Source organism: Symphalangus syndactylus, chromosome 13, assembly GCF_028878055.3.
Source record: "Symphalangus syndactylus isolate Jambi chromosome 13, NHGRI_mSymSyn1-v2.1_pri, whole genome shotgun sequence".
In the NCBI taxonomy this organism is placed as follows: Eukaryota; Metazoa; Chordata; class Mammalia; order Primates; family Hylobatidae; genus Symphalangus; species Symphalangus syndactylus.
Window position 1 is genome coordinate 95,771,741 of NC_072435.2, and position 24,642 is coordinate 95,796,382.

The 24,642-nt window shown below is 43.6% G+C and overlaps 1 protein-coding gene across 2 annotated transcripts in view; it reads left to right on the plus strand.

The window, feature by feature from the left end:
• Positions 1 to 1,900: 1,900 nt before the first annotated feature.
• SLC17A8 (solute carrier family 17 member 8) overlaps positions 1,901 to 24,642 on the plus strand; it is a 65,026-nt gene continuing 42,284 nt past the window's right edge. For both annotated transcript variants that reach the window (XM_055237461.1, XM_055237462.1), the window contains exon 1: positions 1,901 to 2,321. In XM_055237461.1, coding sequence (XP_055093436.1) covers positions 2,221 to 2,321 — 101 coding nt within the window. In that variant the 5' untranslated portion in view covers positions 1,901 to 2,220. The remainder of the gene's footprint in view (positions 2,322 to 24,642) is intronic.

A 24,642-nucleotide genomic window follows, 5' to 3' on the forward strand; every position in this document is an offset into this window, starting at 1 on the left:
CTTGGTAAATTTATAAGAATCCGAATTGTCCACTTGAAATGGGTGAATTATTTGAAATGCAAAATATGTCTCAGTAAAATGTGTGTGGGGAGAAAGACGGAGGGAGGGAGGGGGAGGGTTGGAGCCAGGCTGTTTGGATCTGAAACCTGGCTCTGCTAATTACTAGCTGTATGATCTCGGGCAAGTTTAACCTCTTTTTGTCTCAGTTTCCTGCCAGTAAAATTGGGGAAAATAAGAAGTTATTTACCACAGAGTCATGCTGGGAAGATTGTGGTGATACTTAAAGAGTGCTTAACACAGACCTGGGACCCTAGAAAGAGCTCAAAAGATATTAGCAATATTTAGCCTACCAAGGATTCAGCACGGACTTAGTTGAATTTAATTCAAATCTTGGATAATTTGGACAGTGGCTTGCAGAGGATATTGACTGGTCTTGCGGAAATGACTCCTGGGGAGCCTGAGAGCCTACAGCCTATGATTTGTCAGTCGCATGCAGACTGGGGGATTGGAACACAGGAGCCTCAAAGATGAAGAGTTTTTTTTTCACCGCAGCAGCATTTACAGAGGCGTCATCCTGTTGCCCATAAATGTGGCCACAACGTGCAGCGTTTCAGCCCCAGTTCAACAAGTATTTAGGTAACACCCACTCCCTGCCAGATTCTGCTAGGGCAGAGGACAGGTGATTTGGAGGCACAGAGAAGGGACAGCTCACCTTGCCCATGCAGTTTTCTAGAGGATTGATATCTTAGCATGACCTTAGAATCCCTAGAAGTTACCCAGATGAAGCGGTGCAGAGAGTTACCCAGGCAGAGGGCATAGCTTGAGTAAAGCCCAGAGGCGATAGGGAGCTTGCTGAGTTCAGTGAAATGAGGATGTGGAAAGCAGAGTGACAAGAAGAAAGACTTGGGGTCCCACGGAAAGGCCTTGGGTGCCATGATAAAGAATTTTATTGTAAATAGTGCTGCAATAAACATACGTGTGGATGTGTCTTTGTAGTAGAATGATTAGAATACATGGATACAGAGAGGGGAACATCACACACCAGAGCTGGTCGGGGGTTGGGGGTCAAGGAGAGGGAGAGCATTAGGACAAATACCTAATGCATGTGGGGATTAAAATCTAGATGATGGGTTGATAGGTACAGCAAACCACCACGGCACATGTATACCTATGTAACAAACCTGCACGTTCTGCACATGTATCCTGGAACTTAAAGTTAAAAAAAAAAAAAAAAGTCCATCTAGAGGGAGAAAAGGGGAAAAAACAAAAATGATTTTATTTATCCTGAGGACAATGAGGAGTCAGTGGAGATTTCTAAGGAGGTTCTAGATAACTTCCGGCTCAGAAATCTTCAATTAGATGGTCCCAAACGGCATCCACGTATCATACTTTGAGGGAGCCTGCTCTGTTGATTAGGAGCACATAAATGTTCTCCTGGATGTATGTGGCCTGGGTTTTGCATTTGGGCTACTCAAATGCAAGTTCCTCGTGGGACCACATCCATGCTAGTGGCTGGCTGAAAAACAGCTTCATGACTCTCATGAAGGGAATAAAAGGCATGGAGTGGTGGCTGCGAGCCTGTCTGCAGGGCCAGACCTCAGAAAAGCAGAGGGCTGTAAATGTTTCATAAACTTCTCTCTGGGTGCCTGCTCTGGCTGAGAGCCCATTCATAAGCCCAGGCGGCTGAAGGGCAGGTATTGTGCCGGTTACTATAGCATCACCTTGGAAAGGTTCACTTGGTGAGAGCGGCAGGCGAGCTGGGGTGGGGCAGGAGGGGGACGCGGCTGGCTGGAGGGGCTGGAGCTAGGCCACGGATGCTGCTGGTCTCAGGACTTCTGGTGGTCCGGAGCTCATGGTAGCGTCCCCAGCTGCAGCCCAGGGAGGGAGAGAGGCTGCGCTCAGTCTGAGAGTGGCTGCCTGAGACAGCGGCCACAGGCTGCTGCAGAGCGTGCAGCTTTTGCAAGGGACTGAATTCCCAACCAGACACCCCTTGGCCTCTTTTCTGGAGGAGTGGGGAGCAGAGACAGGAGGGAGTTGTCTTATCTTGGAAGATTCCAGCTGGGTTTCATCAATCCTTTTTGATTTTGAGTAGTTCCCTCCATGAGAACTGACTTCCAGGTGTTCACCAAGGGAAACAAGGTGGTTCTCACACTGGAAATGAGAAAGGATGACAGTTTTTGAGACTGACTGTTAACGGCTCAGAGGTGCCCCTCATTCAAAATGCCTTTTAAAGCATTTGATACCTTCAAAGAAAAAATTCTGAAACCTGGGAAGGAAGGAGTGAAGAACGCCGTGGGAGACTCTTTGGGAATTTTACAAAGGTAAAGTTTGAATGCGAACTTTAGTTCCTTTCTGAGTGGCTTCGTATTGCCAATATGTGAGAGACTTGGTATCACGTTTTTAAAACCACACTTTAATGAGGACGGGGTGGGTCAGATTAGATCCTTCTGGAGCCCCTTCTAGCTCCAGTAGTATATGCCTGGAGGAAAAACAGATGCATGAAAAGTATTGGGTTGTATTAGGAAAAGATCAAGACAAGTATTCTGTTTGTATAGCTGGATTAGCACTTTCTGGAGATGACAATATTGCATATGGTATGTTTGGCATTGAATTAGAAAATATTTAGGGAGATAATATTATATGTTAATTCATTAGTAATGACAAATATGCCTTGAACTGAAATAATTTTTGTTTTTCACTGAATCCACTATAAATGAAAATTAAATATTTGCAATTTTTAGCTTATTTAATAAAATATATAAAGTGGTTCCTGACTGTATAGTTTGCAAAGAGAAGGATAGTTACACATTAGTTTGAAGGAGGTAACTTAAAAAATTTCTTTGAAGCAGAAAACCTCACATAATTGCAGTGGGAAAATGTTAAGTACTATCATTGAATTGAATGAGATTTTAGTCCAGACCAAAAAGTAAATATTTTTTGAAGTAAAATATATTAATAGAAGGAGAGTTTGCCATAAATGATTGAATTAATGTGACATTTTAATTTATGAATTTTTATAGACATAGTAAATGCCTTCTCAAATTATATAAATGATTTCATAAGTGGTCCTTATGTGCAAGGTAAAATGACTGCTTTATCTCTCTGATATAAATAAATGTGAAAAATACCTTTGATACACTTTTTATTTGTTTGGATGATTATTTCTAATCCTGGTGAGTGAAAATACCATCTGGTGTGTCCTTTTAACTTTTCTATTATCTCTTAAATTTAAAAACTTTTTCATTTAAAGGACTATTTCCAGGCAATCTGAGATTCATCCCATTTCTTGTGTTTTAAAACACATATGCTCCTGTCAGTGTTAAATTTTCCATTGTATCACTGTTAATAAACTTTCCTAATAAGAAAAAAGAGTTGGACACCTTATTATTTTAGTAATTAAAAACAAAAAGGCTTCAATCAGACCTACACTGAATTAGCATATCTAGATGAAAACCTAGCTCAGTGACAGCAGCATAAACCAGCCAAATATAGAAAAAATTACAATAACATTTTTTTCGGAGTGTTTTATCCTTCCGTTGAGCACTCCCCAGGTAACATCTTATTGTGATGGCGTTCATTTGATTAGAAATGCAAAAATAATTTTTGCATAATAAGCACAATAGCTTAATTGGCTTATTCAAGTAATGACAAAGGAATCTGGCAAAGTCAAGAATAAAAACTATAAAACCATAGGCCGGGCGCAGTGGCTCATGCCTGTAATCCCAGTACTTTGGGAGGCGGAAGTGGGAGGATCGCTTGAGGCCACAAGTTCGAGACTAGCTTGGGGAACATAGAGAGACCATGTCTCTACAGAAATATAAAAAATTAGCCAGCATGATGGCGCATGCCTGTCATCTCAGCTTCCCAAGAAGTGGGAGTATTGCTTGAGCCCAGACATTCAAGGTTGCAGCGAGCCAAGATTGCGCCTCTGCACTCCAGCCAGGGTGACAGAGTCAGACTCTGTCTCAAAAAAAAAAAAAAAAAAAAAAAAAAACCTATGACGTTGGGCCAGAGTCACCATTATAAACAGCAAACTCTGCCTTAGTTTATAAAATACTTGATATAAAAAATACTTTGGAATTTTCTTTTCAAACTTAATTGCTTTTTTTGAAATTTAATTGCTTTTTTCAATAGGAATTATTGATTGAAGAGCCGGTTTGGCTATGTTTGATTGGAGGAGCCACATGGAGATCTTTTTGTTTACAAAATTGATTTGCTTAGGGATATAACAAAATTGGCGATTTTTCCAATTTTCCAAATTGTGTGACCTCAACCAGAAGTTGGGCTATGTGTCTAGGACTGTTTGAACAGTTTCCTCAGAACAATAGAAAAGCAGCTATCACAGTGCTAGGGACAGAGAATGCACTAAACAAATGCTAGATATTGTCATGGTTGTCCTAATTGTAGAAAGGCTATAGAAAAAATAAAGCCAAGGTCAAATCCCTTTTTTCAGTGATTTATAGAGAGAAATTATTGGCAGAAGAAGCGAAAACAGACATTGCTTGAGTGGTGATCCACGTTGATCCTCAGTTCTAGTGAGGAATTATCAAGACCAGCTCTGCCACGTGTTTGGCATTAACCACAGGTGTATAAGGTAATTGTATGTAAATGACCCTGCCCAGAGCCTGGCACATACTGGGCATTTCCCTCTCATTTCATTGCTTTTCATGTAAACCCAGTTGACAGAATCTCATGTAAAAAAATCACAAAGAACGGTTTTCTGTTTTGTAGGAGCATTTGGAAGCTAGAAGCCCCTACATTCTAACTTAGAAGGCAATATAAATCACAGCTGTCTAATAATGTTTGAGGCTGAGGTCATCATCTAAATGGAATTCTTGAGATGCTTTTTAATCACCGTGTTCCTCACAGTCAGGGGAGTGGCAATTGCACAGGGAAGCATTTGAGAGTTCGCACACAGGGTTGATTACAGTCAGGCATGATTAGCCTTCCTGGAAAACAGTCATTGATAAGAAGCAGCTGAGCAATTAATCAGCTAAACGTAAAATAATATTTTAGAAGTGCAGGAAGAAAGAAGATGCACTCATTTAATAGTTTAGTATTGAATTATATAGATGACATAGAAAGCATTAAACTTGGAAATTAATGTCCAGAAAGTGACATGCAGATTTGTTCAATTTAAATTACAATTTATGTGTCCTTTAATTGTTCATGTCTAAAAAACATAACAGTAACAAACAAAACATTATCTTTCAGACACTGTAAACTCATTTAATTCAATTAAAAACCCCATGAAGAGGGGATTACTATAATTACAACTTTTCTTTTTTTGAGATAGGGTCTCACTCTGTTGCCTAGGCTGGAGTGCAGTGATGTGATCATAGCTCACTGCAGCCTCAAACTCCTGGCCTCAAGCCATCCTGCCTCCTTGGCCTCCCAAAGTGCTAGGATTACTGGCATGAGCCACAGCATCTAGCAACAATTTTACAGATGAGAAAACAGGCACAGAGAGGTTAAGTAGCTTGCCCAAGGACACACAGCTTGTAAATGGAAGAGCTAGGTTTCAAACCAGATGTTCTATGCCCATCATTCTTAATCACTACATTATGTTACCCCTCTAATCAAGTGTCTTTCCTCTTCCCACTCACTGTCTTGATATTGGGCCGCTTATTTAGGTTTAGGGAGGTCTACTTGGACTGCAATGTAGCCAGCAACTTCTGGATCTCCTGGCAAGTGTGGGCTATTCTCCTAATCAGTTGTACCTTTATTGAAGGCTTTCTCCAAGGGAGGCTTTAAGGGGAGTCTGGTCTCCTTACACGTATGTCTGTCTTCCCTTTAAATGAAACTAGTCCCTGCATCGTGTCTGTCCTCAGCATTCAAGAGCGTGCCAGATATGCACTTCCTGCTCCATCAACAAAGGTGAGTGTGTTAAAGCTTGCTCTGAGATCAGGTGATCCTGGGTTCCAATTGCTGCAACATCCTTTACTTCCCTGCCTGCATGACCTCAGGCAACTTGGCTGCAATGGGGCACCCCTGCTCAAAACTACCTCACTCAGAGTTAAAGCCAGTGCCGTTTCAATGGCCTTCAAGGTCCTCTGTGATCTAGGACTTTTGGAAGGCTCTCTGAGTTCATCTGTGACATTTTCCTGCCTCACTCTACTGTGGATTCACAGGCCTCCTGGCTCTTATTAGAACTCCCCAGATCCACTCCTGTCCCGGCTTTTGCCCTGTTTCTTTTGCTTAAATGCTTTCCTCCCAGATAGCCTGATGGCTCATTCCCTCGCTTTCTTCAAGTATGTGCTCAAAGATCCCCACTTTCCTGGCCACTCTTTAAACATGAAGCTCACCTGCCCTCCTCCTCCTGCCCTCTTCTCTGTCCCTCTTTCCTGCTTTACTTCACCTCTGTCTTAGGTAGTTTCCCTAAAAAGCACAGCCCGAGACAGGGATTTAGGTGAGCCTAGAATGTGATTTAACGAGCTCTTCCTGAAAAAACTGGGAGGGAGTAAAACAAGAAAGGAAAGGAGAGGCTGGGTGCGGTGGCTCACACCTATAATCCTAGAATTTTGGGAGTCCGAGGCAGGCACATTGCCTGAGCTCAGGAGTTTGAGACCAGCCTGGGCAACATGGTGAAACCCCGTCTCTACTAAAAGACAAAAAATTAGCCAGGCATAGCGGCATGTGCCTATAATCGTAGCTACTCAGGAGGCTGAGGCAGGAGAATTGCTTGAATCCGGGAGGCAGAGGTTGCAGTGAGCTGAGATCACACCACTGCACTCCAGCCTGGACGACAGAGGGAGACTCCATCTCCAAAAAAAGAAAAAAAAAAGGAGAAAGAGCCAAGCAAGGATGCATGCTCACAATGCCCAGTGGCCAGATCCACAGGGGAAGGCTCTGGAGCATAAGCGATGTGCTGAGTTCTTCCTTTGGGGCAAGTGGGGCAGCCTTTTATATCTCTGCCTCAGTCAGTCATCAGCTCTGGGCTAATGTGGGTGGGTGAGGGGTTTATTTGGAGGCCACTGAGCAGTGGGAAGTTCTCCAGGGTTCCTCATGCCAAGACTAGCAGCCCAGGCAAGGAGTCACCATGGTGGCAAGGGTCATGGGTCCTGATCCTCAGGAGGAACCAGAACTGTCAGCTCCTCGTGGGAGCAGGAAGAAATGTGTTTGGCACCTAGGTGGTCCACTAGGACATCTCCTGATACTGCCTGGGCTAGTTTTATTTTTTTTTATTTTAATTTTTAAAATAATAGAGATGGGGGTCTCACCATGTTGATTAGGCTGGTCTTAAACTCCTGTGCTCAGGAGATCTTCCTGCCTTGGCCTCCCAAAGTGCTAGAATTACAGGCACGAGCCAGCGCACCCTGCCTAGTTTTAACTGCAAATGGGAAAATACAGCAACTGTGACCTGCTAGCAGCTCTGGAAGTAGAAGTGTGCTTACCCATCAAGGGGAACTGGGGAGTGTGCTATGGTATCTATGACAGCGCACCCACTGCACCGCTCAGATCAACTTGCTTCTCACATGAAGTTCACTCCATCCAGGTACAGCTTCTCCAAGACTCTATGGTTGTAATTCCCGAGGAGCCTTCCAAAGAAGAGTTATTAAGACAGACTCCAGGCCCCACTGTGATGACTGGTCCCTCCTCTCCACCCCTTTTTGAGTCCCCTCACTTCTGTTTGCTTGTCTGATGGGTTGCCCCAGATCTTCATCCCTGAGAGGTCTAAATCCCTGGTTAACATAACCTCACCAGGTCATGGTTGCTGTATTTGCCCACTGACAGTTAAAAACTAGCCAAGGCAGTATCAGGAGATGTCCCAGCAGATCATCTGGGTGCCAAACATATTTCTTCCTGCTCCCATGATGAAGCGACAGTTCTGATTCCTCCTGAAGATTAGGATCCATGACCTTTACCACTGTAGTGACTTTTTGCCACGTCTTCTGGTCTTGGCACGAGGACCCCAAAGTGACCGAGCAGCAGACATAACCATATGTTGACTGGGATTTCCGTTGTGTTCCTAAATGGAAGAATTCTTCCTTGTGAATCAGGAGTTCTAGATCCTCAGAGCCTAAGTTGAAGAGATGAGGTACTCCTCAGGTGGGTTACTGGGAATGATGGTGAGTGGGGCCACTCCTTCTCTCATGCCTTGTTTCTTTGACCTGTGTGTTCTGCCCATTGGGCACACAGCACCATATCATAACTGTTGGGTTTTTTGTTTGTTTGTTTGGGATGGAGTCCTGCTCTGTCACCCAGGCTGGATGCAGCAGCTTGATCTCGGCTCACTGTAACCTCTGCCTCCTGGGTTCAAGCAATTCTCCTGCCTCAGCCTCCCGAATAGTGGGATTACAGGCACCCACCACCGTGCCTGGCTAATTTTGTATTTTTAGTAGAGATGGGGTTTCGGTATGTTGGTCAGGCTGGTCTCAAACACCTGACTTCAGATGATCCGCCTGCCTCGGCCTCCCAAAATGCTGGGATTACAGGTGCATAACTGTTGGTTTATGGAATATACTGCATCCTGGAGGATAGCACCTTACCCTCCCAGGGCTTCATCTCCAACCTGATGTCACAGCTGCATCTTTACGAAGCTTCTTCAGAGGCCGGGTGCCATGGCTCACACCTGTAATCCCAGCACTTTGGGAGGCCAATGCAGATGAATCAGTTGAGGTCAGGAGTTGGAGACCAGCCTGGCCAACATGGTGAAACATGTATTTTCTACTAAAAATACAAAAAATTGCCAGGCATGGTGGTGGGCACCTGTAATCTCAGCTACTCAGGAGGCTGAGACAGGAGAATTGCTTGCTTGAACCCAGGAGGCAGAGGTTGCAGTGAGCTGAGATAGAGCCACTGCACTCCAGCCTGGGCGATAGAGCAAGACTCTGTCTCAAAAGAAAAAAAGGAAAAAAAGCTTCTTTAGCTCTGGCAGGCTGTCAGCTTCTGGATGGTGTGGTATACGGCGGGGCTTGTGCATCCCATTGTCATGTGCTCACTGCCATGCCATCTTTGCCATAAACTGGGTGTCTTGGTCTGAGAAAATGTTATATGAGATCCCATGTTGAGAAATCAGACACTGAATCCTCAGATAGTGATGTTGGCTGAGACTTGTAGTCTGAATAGGCAAACTCATACGTGGAATATTTCCACCCCAGTCAGGATGAATTGCTACCCTTTCCAGGATGGAAGGGGTCTGTTACAAACAACTTGTGACCAAAGACTGGTTTGTCCCCTCAGGAATTGTGCCATCTCAGGGTCTCAGCATTGGTCTTGTTGCTGACAGCAGCAGGAGCTAGCTCAGTCCTGATGAGTGGGAGCCCCGACATAGCCTCCATCCCTGCTGCCATGGTTACTCTGTTCACAAGTGCACTGCTCTAGCACTGGGTGGCTGAGGACAGAAGCTAGCTGACATCACCTGGCCAAGTCAGCCTGCCTGTCATCTGTTTTGTGCCTCTTCCAAGTGGCATGTGATAATGTGCAATCAGGATAGCTCATACTACGCATCCACTCTTATAGATTGATCCACATCTCTTCCCCAGATTTTCTTCCCAGTCCTCCAATATTGTTTTATCTGGCCCCTGACCTCCAGTGAAGTCATTCACCACTGCCTGTGAGTCCATGTATATCCTTACCTTTGAATGTTTCTCTTTTCATACAAAATGTGTGGCCGGGAGACTGCTCAAAACTCTGCCTATTGGGAGGCTTTCCCCCTCACTGTCCTTCAGGGCCATCCCTGGGTGGGCTGAAGTATAGCAGCAGTCCATTTGCAACACGTTCTAACATACCAAATTGACCAGGTCTGGACAAAACTCAGTTTTTTTCCTCCTGTAATTTGTTCACAGGTGTGAGCTCATGGAGAGGCATTGGTACAGCAGATATAGGTCACGTGGAAAACTGGCCCCTCTGACATGGGCTTACTTGTGTCCTGTGGCCCTGCTGGTGTTAGATTCCAGATGGACCACTTCCGTCTTATGATGGACAGTTGGACTGTGCAGGTCTGATAGTACCTAGCTCATGATGGGTCGTTTTGGCTGCATGGTCTCTTGATGTTCCATGGCCAGATGCTGTGTCTCCACCAGGACTCAGTAACATGCCATGAGTTGTTTTTTGTCTGTTGTATATTTCTCTACTATAGATGACAAGGCCTTGTCCCAGAATCCTAAGGCTCTATGCAATATTTCTCCTATTGAGTTTTGCCAGAAACCTCATATAGTGTCTTTTCCTATTCAGATGCCTTTAGTACCAAGGGTATGCTGGAGAATACAGCCCTTGTGGCAAGATCACTCTTATTGCAGCCTAGACTTGCTACAGAACATTTTCTTGTTTTGGGATTTCATTAAAAACCAGCAGCCTTTTATGTCATGGAATTAGTGGGTTAGAACAATATTCCCAAGTGTTGAATACACTGCCTCAAAAACCCAAAGAGGTCTGCCAACCATTGTGCTTCTTCCTTACTGGCAGGAAGTTCAAAGCACAATAACTTTTCCTTCACTTTGAAGGGAATGTTCTGGAATGTCTTAAACACTAGACTCCTGTGAACTTCACCCATGTGATGGACCTGTGATCTTTGTAGCAAGTATTTCCCACCCTCTGGAGCACACATGTCTTACTGAGGCATCCAGAGTATTTGTCAATTCTTGCTCCTGAGGTCTAAACAACATAATGTCATCTATTTGTCATAATAGATCAATGTGATGTTCTGCAGCAGGTCCAGAAGGTCTCTCTGACTATATTATGAGAGAGAACAATCCATGGATATATGCTGTCGTTCACCTTATGTCATTGTGAACTTCTTAGCCTCCTTTGTAATGGATATGGAAAGAATGCACCAGATCAAGACAGTCAAGCTATGTACATGACTTAAGAGTGTGTGGTAGTTCCCTGTCATCCACCGTCATCCCTTTTTTTTTTTTTTTTTTTTTTGGCCGGGGGCTAGGCTGGTGAATTACATTGGGATCTAATGGGGGCTACCACCCCTGCATCCTTTAAATCTCTGAAGGTGCAATAATCTCTGTCATTCTGCCTAATATAATACTGTTTTTGATTTATCTTCTTACCCAGGGATGACAGTTTTAAGGACTTCCATTTGACTTTTTTCTATTACAATAGCTTTTATTCTACAAGTCAAGGAACCACTGAAAGCATTTTCCAAATGCTAGGTGTCTGTCTTCCAACTATACATGTGGGAATTATATATGGGCAAATGACAACTGGGTGGGTCTATGGACATGAACTCACTATGAGACGAACCTGTGCCAGGACTCCACTTATTACCTGACCCTCATAAGCCCCACTCTAATGGAGGAAGGATAGTGCTATAAATCCCTGAGTATCAACATCAGTTTGCCCCTTTATCCAAAAGTCTGCAAAAGATCGAGGTGTTTCTCTTTCTTCAGTGTATGTTTACCCAAATTAATGGTGGTAGAGTCCTTTGGGGAAGGACTGTGGGCATCACGACTGCATTGCCTTCTGTGGTGTTGAAGGTTCCTTAGTCATGGAACCTTCAGTCTTCTCCTTCAGTCTTTGGATTCTGGCCTAGAAACTGGGCAAGAGAGTATGACTTTCCATTGGGGTGGCCAGCCTCAGCCTACTGCCTATTCATCAGCTCTTTATCTTTTCTGATTTTATGTATATGAAGCAATACCCTTATTGGCTGCCTGTTTTTTTGCTCCTTGGAGCACCATGTTCTGTGAGTCACCTCTGAGCTTCCTATGGGCTGATTCCCTAACTGTCATTCTGAATTTCCTTCCCTTACCTATGATGGTTAAGTGCTGCCAATCATCGCAATTGCTACTGCTTCTGGAGCAGCACCTCCTACTGTGAGCCTCAGCCAGCAGAGGACAGCATCTTATAAGCATCAGTGGTGCCGGTGGCCCCATCACCACTGCATTCCTTATTATCTTAGGAGCAGGAGTATTCCTCAGGCCTCCTGAGGAATATAGTTCATTTGTGGGTTTTCTGGTCTTATATAGAAAATCAATTCCTGCATAGTCATTTATTTGAGCCTTTTGATCTTTCTTTATAATCTGCTCTAACAGTTCCCAACATTTCTCATTTTTAAAGAAAGTAAGTTAGAGACCTTTTAATTGATCAAGAGTGTGATCAACATTAAAGATATAACACTTATGGAATTCTTACATTCCAAATAATAGAGATCAAAACTTTACTTAAAGGAATAGAAGATAGCCATTTTAATTATCAGTAATTCATCACTATGACTGGTTTAAATTCAGCAATTTTTATACCAGGCATTAAAAAATGAAATAGGCTTGTGAATTAGGTTTATATAACAATGAAGGAAAAGAGAGGATGTAGACCTGGACCAACCAAAATAAGGACAGTCTTGTGGCCTTGGGCATTCTCTCCTGGAATGGATAATTTTTTATTCATTTATTTATTTATTTATTTATTTATTTGAGACAGGGTCTCACTCTGTCACTTATGCTGGAGTGCAGTGGCACAATCATACCTCACTGCAGCCTCAACCTCCCAGGCTCAAGTGATCCTCCCACCTCAGCCTCCTGAGTAGCTGAGACTACAGTTGTGAGCCACCTTGCTTGGCTAATTTTTAAAATATTTTGTAGAGACGAAGGTCTCGCTATGCTGCCTACAATGGTCTTGAACTCCTGGGCTCAAGCCATCCTCCCACCTCAGCCTGCCAAATTGCTGGGATTACAGGTGCGAACCACTGTGCCCAGCTTTCAAGTTATTTTTTTTTAAAGTCATGGTGGCCATATCCTATATCTCTGTGTACAATGTAATAATGATTAGAAATTAGTACAGAATTACATTTTAAAAGTCACCAGGCTTCTCTGGACATCTCTATTTTGTTTAGGTTTCCAGGAACTGTATTAGCAGTTTATCAGGACCATTTCTCTTAAGGCCTTTGCTGGGATGTTAGACCCTGTGTCATGGGACTATGCCCCCTTTATTAGTTTCCTAGGGCTGCTGTAACAAAGTACCACAAACTGGGTGGCTTAAAGCAACAGAAACTTATTCTCTCACAATTCTGGAGAGCAGAAGTCCAAACCCAAGGTGTTGGCAGGGCCAAGCTCCCCCTGAAGGCTCTGAAGGAGGCCTCATGCTTGCCTCTTGCTGGCTGCTGGTAGCTGCTGGGAATCCCAGGCATGCCTTGGCTTGTGGATGCCTTGCTCCAATTGCTGCATTTGTTGTCAGATGGCCTTCTCCCCTGGTGTTTGTGTCTATGTGTTCAAATTCCCCTCTTCTTATAAGGACACCAGTCATGAAATCAATCTATTATGACCTCATGTTAACTTGATTACATCTGTGAAGTCCCCATTTCCAAATAAGGCTACGTTCACAGGTATCGGGGGTTAGAACATCAACAAATCTATTTTGGAGGACACAATTCAATCTACCTCCCATATTGACGAACTCTCCCTTATCCAACTTTATTACTCTACTCCCTCCAAATCTAGTAAATTCAGGATCCATTCCCGGGCATACTTTCCTGCTTCTTGATGTAAATGTTCATCAGATTCTACGACTCCTGCTCCCAGTATCTTTTCTTAGCTCAAAAGTATATTTTCTCATCCAAAGTTTATATTCTCTCCTTTTCCAACTTCTCCCAAATACTTTTACAACAATCGAATTTTCTAAGTGCTTCTTAAAGGTTAGTAAGGTCTATAGATTCAATACCTACAGAGTAAAGCAACCATATTATATCTTGACATAGACACACTACATATTAACACATAGAAATAGGCTCCACTTCTGCAATGAAATATGTTGTATCATTCAAAGTTCTTAGTTGCAAACAACAGAATCCACTGTAGCTAAAGTGGAATGAAATTTAGTAAGAATGTTAGGAATTGGGCTGGGGGCAGTGGCTCACCCCTGTAATCCCAGCACTTTGGGAGGCCAAGGTGGGTGGAGGATCACCTGAGGTCAGGAGTTTGAGACCAGCCTGGCCAACATGGTGAAATCCCATCTCTACTAAAACTACAAAAATTAGCCAGGCATGGTGGTACGTGCCTGTAATCCCAGCTACTCAGAAGGCTGAGGCAGAAGAACTGCTTGAACCCAGGAGGCAGAGGTTGCAGTGAGCCGAAATCCCACCATTGCACTCCAGCCTGGGCAGCAAAGCAAGACTCCATCTCAAAACCATAAATAAATAAAAAATAAAAGAATGTTAGGAATTGTTCAGACTTCCTGGAAAGAATAGGTCTGGATGCTGTATCTCCAGGAAAAAAGCAGCAGAGAACATATAACACTAGACTGTTCTGGATAAAACACAGCTGCCACCACTACCTGCCTCTAAGTGCTGATTATATTCATGACTTGTTCCAGAAATTCTGCCACAGCAGTCACAGAGGAGCCAGTTGCCTCTGTTGCATTTGAAATCATCTGCACTGCCATTCCCCTGCATGCTGTATCCTCTTCTTGTTCTGTCCCATATCTAAATCTCATTCAAGTGCTTCGGATTTAGCAGAGTCCACCTCTTATGCCTGCATTGTAGCTGCAAGAGAGCCTAGGAAAAGTAGGTTTTTTTTTTTTTGTTTGTTTGTTTTGTTTTTGTTTTTGCTGCTCCAGCAAGATTCAAAATATCAAGAAGTCATTAAGATATTGGACAGCTATAAATGATGGTTGTCTGCTACATATGTGTGCTACTAGTCTAATTTTTATTTTTCAACTTTTGATACAGACATGGGTACAAAACATATTTTTCTAATGTCTTGATTTTAACTACTAGAAAAGTAACAGTACAAGTATAACGTTAAATGGCAACTGAGCTGACTGTGGAAGTGACAACAGGGAGTGGTGGGGACTGTGGTAAATTGAGAGCCAATTGTAACCGTGACAGAGTGAGAGCTTGATTATTTCAGGTCTTCAGATTTTTCAAAATGAACAAGAAATCCAAGGCTTTATATGTTTGCTTGTTTCTGCTTTTTTGAGCTATCTCCTGATATTTATTTATTTATTTATTTAATACAATTTTTAAAAGTAGAGATGGGGGATCTTACTATGTTGCCCAGGCTGGCCTCAAACTCCTAACCTCAAGCAATCCTCTCACCTTGGCCTCCCAAAGTTCCAGGATTACAGGTGTGAGCCACTATGCTGAGCCTTGGTTTTTAAACTCTGTCAATTAATCTAAATTCTTTTTTTTTTTTTTTGAGATGGAGTTTTGCTCTTGTCACCCAGGCTGGAGTGCAAAGGCGCAATCTCAGCTCACTACAACCTCTGCCTCCTGGGTTCAGGCGATTCTCCTGCCTCAGCCTTCTGAGTAGCTGGGATTACAGGCATGCACCACCATGTCCAGCTAATTTTGTATTTATAATAGAGACGGAGTTTTGCCATGTTGGCCAGGTTGGTCTTGAACTCCTGACCTCAGGTGATCTGCATGCCTTGGCCTGCCAAAGTGCTGAGATTACAGGCATGAGCCACCGTGACCAGCCAATTAATCTAAATTAATTTTTTTAAAAAAGCAAAGACCCATACACACATTATACCAGATAAACAAAACATGGCTATGGGCCACATATGGCCATTGGGCTTTCAGCTTGTCTTCTGTGACTTAGGCTTTTTAAAGCCATAGAGACTATTTTTTTTCCTCTTGTTCATCTAATGATCCCTGCTGAGGTAAGAAGCAGTGACTCTCTGCTTAAATGGGGGGATAGGAAAGGGTCAAATTACCAGGAGAAAACAAAAACAGCATAGGTTAATACCTCAAAATCTATGAAGCTGGGCTGAGTGCTAGGGATTTTTGGTTCCTGACTTTCTGAACTTATAATCTACTGGAAGAGGCAAATATTAATTTAAAAAATGAGAGACATAGGTACTGTGAGAGCATTGACTGGGCTGGCGTTCACCAGGTGTACTTTATTGAGCTCCTTTTGAATGTGGTGTGCTGAAATCCATGCTGATAAGATCCTATTTCAAATCTCAAACTAGCTCTGGGGGTCGTATTTTAAATTCTCCTTCCCTTCTTTAAAACTTACCATTTATTGATTATTTATCAAGTGCTAGGAATTACGCTAAGCGTTTTGTAACTCGGTCTCATTTAATGTTCACAGTAGTCCTATCTTCCTTTCATAAATGAGGGAACTCAGGTTGAGGGAAGTTAGGTAATTTGCTCAAGGCCACATACCTAATAAATACCACAGTCAGCATTGAACCCAGGACTGTCTGTCTCCAGGGTATGTTCTCTTAATTCCAGTGCAATACTCCTTCTCCAGAACCTTTAAAAAAAAGTCTCTGTAGGTAAAGCACTTGCTATTTGTCAGGCGCTTTCTGATTAGTTCCTGTGGCACACTGGTAGCAATAGGCTGGATAGCAAATCTCAGTTGTGTTCTCCCTTCACCAACTGCAGCTGGGTGATCCCTGGTCAAGTTGTTTTGTTTTGTTTTGTTTTGTTTTAAGTCAGAGTTCTCACTCTGTCACCCAGGCTGGGGTGCAGTTCACTGCAACCTTCACCTCCCAGGTTCAGGTGATTCTCCTGCTTCAGCCTCCTGAGTAGCTGGGATTACAGGCCCTCGCCAGTACACCTGGCTAACTTTTTTGTATTTTTAGTAGAGATGGGTTTTCACCATGTTGGCCAGGCTGGCCTTGAACTCTGAGCTCAGGTGATCCATCTGCCTTGGCCTCCCAAAGTGTTGGGATTACAGCTGTGAGCCACCGTGCCCAGCTGGGCAAGGTTTTAAATATTCTGAGTCTCAGTCTTCTGAGCAGTAAGATGGGGATAACTCCTATTTGTCAAGACTATTTTGAGGATTAAGGGAGATAATATATATGTTATAGAAACCTCGTGGAGTGCCTAGAGTGTAGCAAGTAGTCAACGTCCTTCAGTTAATTTTCTTCTTCCAGTAGAATAGCAACTCAAGGATTGTGTAAAAGACAACATGAGCTAAATGGAACCTTTTCAGAGGGCAAATTTGAACGCTGTATTTGTTTGCTAGGGCTGCCACAACAAAATACTACAGAATGGGTGGCTTAACCAACAAAAATTTATCTTCTCGCAGTTCTGGAAGCTAGAAGTCCAAGATCAAGGTTTGATTTCTCCTGAGGCCTTTGTCCTTGGCTTGCAGATATTGCCTTCTCGCTATGTCCTCAGATGGCTTTCCTCTATGCATATGCGTCCCTGGTGTCTCTGTGTGTCCAAGTCTCTTTTTATTTATGTATTTTTTTGAAACAGGGTCTCACTCTGTCACCCAGCCTGGAGTGCAGTGGCGAGATCATAGTTCACTGTAGTGTCCAACTCCTGGGCTTAAGCGATCCTCTCCCCTCAGCCTCCCAAGTAGCTGGGACCACAGGCATCCATGCCACCACACCTGGCTCAAATGTCCTCTTCTTATAAGGACATTATTCATATTAGGTGAGGGTCTGCCCTAAGGGCCTCATTTAACCATAATTACTTCCTTAAGCATCTTATCCTAAATATAGCCACATTTGGTGGTACTGGGGGTTAAGACTTCAACACATGAATTTTGGGGCACACATTTCAGTTCATACCAAATACGGTGAGCAAGTAAATTGATTTAAAAATATTGTTTTATATATATATATTTAACTTTAGACAGGCTCTCTCTATATTGCCCATGCTGGTCTCGAACTCCTGGGCTCAAGGGATCCTCCTGCCTCAGCCTCCCAAACGGCTAGGATTGCAAGCGTGAGCCACCACGCCCAGCCAGTAAATGGATTTTTAAAATTCGTAAAATTATCTGCAAGTTCTCTCACTTTGTGCTCCAAATGTTGATCTTATTACCTATAAAACAAAACAAAACAAAACAAAACCTTTTCCGCAATTAGTGGGAACATTTGAATTGCAAAGAAATAGTTCTTTAAGTGCCTAAGGGCTAGTTAGCATATCTTAGGCAATTAGACCCCTGGGGCTTGGATGTTTGCTGGACAACTGTGTCTGAGAACAGAGAGCAGGCACCTCCCTAGTGTGCAGAGGGCCAGCAGTCCGCAGACCGCCGCTGTCTATATTTGCAGAAACAACAATGAGAATGTCACTCTAGAAAAAATGAAGATTCTCTGATCTAAAAGACCAACTGCAGTCAAGCAGGGAAGGAAAACTAAATGGGATAAATAGCTATTATGGATAATTAAAGTCCTCCAACTCCTAAGAAATGAGTTCGTTTTTCTTCTCTTATTCTTAAATAACTTTCTTGTCTCCTCCCCTTTTTATAAAGCTTTTTTTCTGGGCAGGGATGAATAGATTCTTCCTTAACCCTGTCTCTAAGTGCTTCAAGCCAGGAGTGATGTCTGGAATTGATCCACCAATTCCATTCAGTTGGACAAGGATTCATTGCTTCCAGGCACGATGCTGAACATGGAGAATAAAGATGAGTTGGAAATGGTCCTGGGATCAGGGAGACCTTCATTCATATATGGACACAAATCAGTGACTTTTTTTTTTTTTTTTCGAGACAGAGTCTCGCTCTGTCTCCCAGGCTGGAGTGCAATGGCGCCGTCTCAGCTCACTGCAACCTCCACCTCCTAGGTTCAAGAGATTCTCCTGCCTCAGCCTCCCACGTAGCTGGGATTACAGGTGCCCGCCACTATGCCCAGCTGATTTTTGTATTTTTAGTAAAGACGGGGTTTCATTCACCATGTTGGCTAGGCTGGTCTCGAACCCCTAACTTCAGGTGATCCACCCGCCTCAGCCTCCCAAAGTGCTGGGATTATAGGCGTGAGCCACCGTGCCTGGCCCAAATCAGTGGCTATTTACTTAGCACCTATGCTGCTGAATGAAAATGACTCTGACTCCATGTGAGAAGTGCTCTAACAGAGGAATGTATAAAATGCCAAGGAAACACCAGGGATGGCAGAGACCCTAACGTTCAGGCAATGTCTATTCATTTATTGGTGGTAATGTGTTACTCTTTGTAGGGTAGGCTCATGTATCTCTGTGAGATAAATAGTTATTGTACAGAAGAGGATATGTGAGATTCAGAGAGGCCAGGTTATTTGCCCCCAAGTCACACAGCTCGCGTATCAGTGGCAGAGCTGGAAATCAAATCCAGGTTATCTGACTGCCCAGAAGCCTGGTGTGTTCCACGATACAGGGTGAGGGAGTTCTCAGTCTTCCTCTGTGAGCTAGGTTATACAAGAAATGGCCTGCTATTTGAATGCTTTTAAAACAAATCAAATCTGGCCAGGCATAGTGGCTCACGCCTATAATCCCAGCACTCTGGGAGACTGAGATGGGTGGATCGCTTGAGGCCAGAAGTTTGAGACCAGCCTAGCCAACATGCTGAAACCCTGTCTCTACTAAAAATACAAAAATTAGCCGGGCGTGGTGGCCTACGCCTGTAATCCCAGCTACTCGGGAGGCTGAGGCACGAGAATTGCTTAAACCTGGGAGGTGGAGGTTGCAGTGAGCCAAGATTGTGCCACTGCACTCCAACCTGGGTGACTGCGCAAGACTCTGTCTCAAAAAAAATAAATAAATCAAATCTGACTCTGAGCCCCCTGCCTGGGGGGAGTTAGATTTCTGTTCATTTTGGTGCTCCCCTTTTGCCACAGCAATGTTGTGCAAAAGACTCACAAACAACTCAGGAGGTCCTGCTAATTGTTGATCCTCATTTGCTCCTGAGCCCATGATCCCTTGAAGTGGTGCCTCAGCTGCCACTTTGGGCAAAGGAAAGTGAGATCCTGTGCTCCGACCCCTCCCCACGGCTCCTGATATCCCGTCTCCAACTGGAGAGCTGCTGTGAGGGGCTGGCTTCAGGTCAGCCAGCTATAGGTCCTGCTTCTTGGGGAGCCCACAGCTCCTTCTTTTAGGGCTTTCCCTTTGATCATTACTTTCCCCTTCTTTCTCCCCATCTCCCATACTGTATGTCTTCCCTCTGGAAAGTCTCGGGATGTCTAAGATGGCACTATGCACACAGAGGGTGCTTGTGTTGGTTCAGGTCTTCCAAGAAAGCAGATACCAAGACAGGACTCGGCACATACGAGACATGGTCTCGCTCTGTTTCCCAGGCTGGAGTGCAGTGGCACAATCACAGCTCACTGCAGCCTCAAACTCTTGAGCTCAAGTGATCTTCCTGCCTCAGCTTCCCAAAGTACTTGGATTACAGGCATGAGTTACTACACCTGGCCAAGAGATTTATTGAGGGAAAATGGGGAAGGAGCTGGAGGAAGCTGGGAGAGCATTCAAACTGCTACCTGTGTAGGAGAGAGGGAAGGAAGAAAAGCTAGGTGGGAAGACTTTCAGACTATATTACAATACTGGGAAATTTTGGCATGGCCAGTGCGGAGTCCTGGAGCCAGTCACTGTCAGAGGAGTCCTGCCTCTGGCAGGAAAGAACGGCCTCACGTCCCTGCGGTGCTCAGTTCTTGGCAGAATAACAGCCTGTGAGAAAGAAGCGCTGTCCCCACGCCAAATGGGTGGTTGATTCAGAGCACAGCAGCTGGGGCTGTCTGCAATTAAGCACTGGAAAGCCCCACAGCGCTTTCAGTTTTCATTAGCCTTCATCTAAAGCATCTACATGTATATAGAGAGGGCTAAGCTTACGACTGGTGACACTTTATTAATAGTAATAGTGATAGTACTTACCACTTATTAATATGAAGCACTTTTTACATACCAGGCACTGCCGTGAATCATTTACATGCATCAATCATTGAACAACCCTATGAGATACCCATTACGATTAGCCCAGTTTAGAGATAGGGATTCTTACGGGCTGAATTGTGTCTTCATGTGAATCTGCCCAAATTCATTATGGTGAAATTCTAACCCTCAGTACCTCAGAATATGAGTATATTTGGAGATAGGATCTTTAAAAAGGTAATTAAGGTTAAATGAGGTCCTTACGGTAGGCCCTAATTGAATATGACTGATGTCCTTATATGAAGAAAAAATTGGGACACACAGATACATAGAAGGAAGACTATGTGAAGGCACAGGGAGAAGACAGCCATCTGCAAGCCAAAAAGAAAGGCCTCAGAAGAAACCAAGGCCTGCTGAAACCTGGACCTCAGATTTCTGGCTCTAGAATTATAGGAAAATACATTTCTGTTGTTTAAGCCACCTAGTTTGTGGTGCTTTGTTACAGCATCCCTGGAAGACTAGTAGAAGATCAAGTAACTTAGCCAAAGTCACAGAGCTAGCACATGGGAGAGACAGCACTGGGCATCTCTCAGTCCAGAGTCCATTCTCTTACCCTGCTCTTCTGAATCATGATGGCTGGGCAAGGACTACAAAGTAACAGGTGCAGATGACAAAGTGACTCAGGAAGATCATTAAGAAGGAGCATGGCCTGGTGTGCTGGGAACACACAGGAAAGGGGCCCAAGGGACCTAGACAGCAAAGGAGAAGGGTTTCATATCTTGCCTCTACCCACTACGGGCTGTGTGACCTTGGCCAATTTGTTCTTGCTTTCTGAACTACAGTTGTATTTTGTGTCAAATGGGAGTATTAGATTTCCCATGTCTCACTGAGCTGTATTAATGATCAAATAAGAGAATTACATGAAAGTATCTGTAGAGGAGGGCAGAGGGAGAGAACTGAATTTGCCTCATACAAGTATTACTGTGGTCGTTACATATTATCCTTGTTTTAGCTGCTAGGAATATACTATTATAGTAATGTGTTAATATTAGAGCATCAGTTTTCTTTCTTTTCTTTCTTTCTTTTTTTTTTTTTTTTTGAGATGGAGTCTCACTCTGTTGCCCAGGCTGGAGTGCAGTGGTGCAATCTTGGCTCACTGTAACCTCTGCCTCCCAGGTTCAACTGATTCTCATGCCTCAGCCTCCGGAGTAGCTGGGACTACAGGTGTGCACCACCATGCCTGACTAATTTTTGCATTTTTAGGAGAGACGGGGTTTTGCCGTGTTGGTCAGGCTAGTCTCGAACTCCTGACCTCAGGTGATCTGCCCACCTCAGCTTCTCAAAGTGCTGGGATTACAGGCGTGAGCTACCACGCCAGGCCTAGAGCATCAGTTTTCCATCCTACTGAAGTTATACGTATTTGGTTGCCAGAAATTCATGGAGACTACTAGGGCAGCCCATTATAAAGTCCTATCATCCAACTGCCTCTCAGAGCTAATGGCATCAATGCTTAGTCTAGCATCATAGACTCATTAAGTGATGGTGAGGATTAATGTAATGAAAATAGCTGTCATATGTTGCTTTTTATTATGTGGCAAGTTCTGTTCTAAATTACCTAAGTTTAATAACTCATTTATGACAATCCTAAGAACAACCCTATGAGGAAGAAACTATTATAATTCCTAGCTTACAGATGAAGAAACTGAAGTCCAGGGAGGTTAAGTAATTAGGCTAAAGTCACACAGCTGAGTAAGCGGGAGACTCAACATTGAAAGTAAGGTACATGAGCTCCTCAGCTGGACGTAGATTGGAGAAGTGAGGCATCCAAGATGGTTTCAAGACTTTTTTTTTTTTTTTTTTGAGATGGAGTCTCACTGTCATGAAGACTGGAATGCAATGCCCCTATATCGGCTCACTGCAGCCTCCGCCTCCCAGATTCAAGTGATTCTCCTGCCTCAGTCTCCTGAGTAGCTGGGACTACAGGCGCGTGCCACCACACCCAGCTAATTTTTGTATTTTTAGTAGAGACGGAGTTTGCCATGTTGGCCAGGCTGGTCTCGAACTCCTGATCTCAGGTGATCTACCTGCCTTGGCCTCCCAAAGTGCTGGGATTACAGGCGTGAGCCACCGCACCCAGCCTGATGGCTTCAAGATTTTTGCTGGAGCAACCAAAGTAGCAAAATTGTCATTACTTATGATGAGAATAACTTCAGGAATTAATTTTTTTTAGGGGAAGTCAGTTTGGACATGTTAAGTTTAAGCTGCCTTTTAGGTGTCCAAGGAGATGTCAGATAAGTCTAGTTATAAAGATTGGGAGCTTTTAGCATGTACATGGTATCTAAAGCCCAGAGCCTGCTTTAGATGACCTATAGGGCATAGATATAAAGCAAGAGACCCGAGAACGGAGTCCTAGGCATTCTAGCATATATAGGTCAAGGAAAGAAGGAATCAGCTATAAGAGACAAAACAGAAGAATTAGGAGGATGACCTAGTGTTTTCCTGGAAAAACATAAAATGGCCAAGGAAGAGAAAGTGGTCAATTGTGTCAAATGCTGCTGCTAGGTTGATTAAATCAGATGAGGACTGAAAATGACCTTTGGACTGAGCCATGAGGAGGGCATTGATAACCTTAAGAAGAGCAGTTTTGGAGGCTCAGGTTGGGAATACCTGGCTGGAGTGGGTCGAGGAGAGAACAGGAGGAGAGGAATTGAAGACAGTCATTTCTTTCTTAAAAAAAGAAAATGAGAACTAGGAGGATAACTGAAAGAGAAAATGTCTTTTATTTTAGATTCTAATATGGGAGGAATAAAGCTTATTTATAGGCAACAGGAATGATCTATTATACTAGGGAGGAGAACATAATGAATGAAGAGTGGGGGGTGGGGATTTCTGGAGCAATATTCATGAGGGGATAAAAGGAGACGAGATCTAGTGTCCAAGGAGAGGGGCTGGCCTTAGCTAGAAGCATGGACAACTACATAGACCCCATCAGTATAAATGCAGGCCGGCAGGTAGGTAGGTACATCGGTAGGGAAATGGTTAGAGTTCTTTTCCAATTGCTTTAATGTTCTGGCACATTTACTAAGCTTCTACTCTGGGCTCACAAGTTGAAATTCAAAGCTCCTTCCCCTGTTTTACCATTGCTTTTTCACTTTGATTTCAATAAAACCCGCATCATCAGGTAATTATAGCTGCTTGTATATGTGTTTTTCTTCCCCACCAGCCTAAGAGCTGGAAGAAGGCAGAGAACATGTCACATTCTCTATTGCTCCCCAATGCTTAGCCCAGTACCTGAGACATAGTAGGCACTCAATATATATCTGATGAACTGAATTGAATCCAGTGTATTTGTTTCTCTATACTTGTGCTGGAAATTTGATTTTCCTTGAGTCACAAGAACCTGCCAAGGTGCCGAGGGCGGTGGCTCACGCCTGTAATCCCAGCACTTTGGGAGGCCAAGGTGGGCAGATCACAAGGTCAGGAGATCAAAACCATCCTGGCCAACATGTTGAAACCCCGTCTCTACTAAAAATACAAAAATTAGCTGGGTGTGGTGGTGCATGGCTGTAATTCCAGCTACTTGGGAAGCTAAGGCAGGAGAATTGCTTGAGCTAGGGAGTCGGAGATTGCAGTGAGCCGAGAATCGCACCACTGGACTCCAGCATGGCGACAGACCGAGACTCCATCTCAGAAAAGCAAACAAACAAACAAACAAAGAAACCTGCCAAGGTTATCTTTCATATGAACTGGTGGGCAAATGACTTGTGTTTCATCCAAACTATTGGGTTAACCATTATATTAGCTATTTATCACTGCATTTAATATTTATGAAAACTTGCAAGCTTTGATTATTTTTAAAAAGACTTGACCTTAAGTGGGCCATGACAGCATCCTCAGAAAGATGACAATAAGTAAGAGGATACAACTTCCTTTATAATTGACAGATAGGGTTCAGTTTACCCAATTACTTTTTGTAAAAAGAAGAGATAAATTCACTATAATGAATGTGCCATAATTGGAATCTATAGAGGTCAGTGAAAAATTCTACCATTTGAATAAAAGGTGCTGGAGGATCACCTCCTTAGAGGAACCATCTAAGGAGAAAAGGATATACAACCAAATGGGTATGCCTTGTGATAGAAAATGTCCCTCTCCACCTCCACTTAGTATTTTATTAA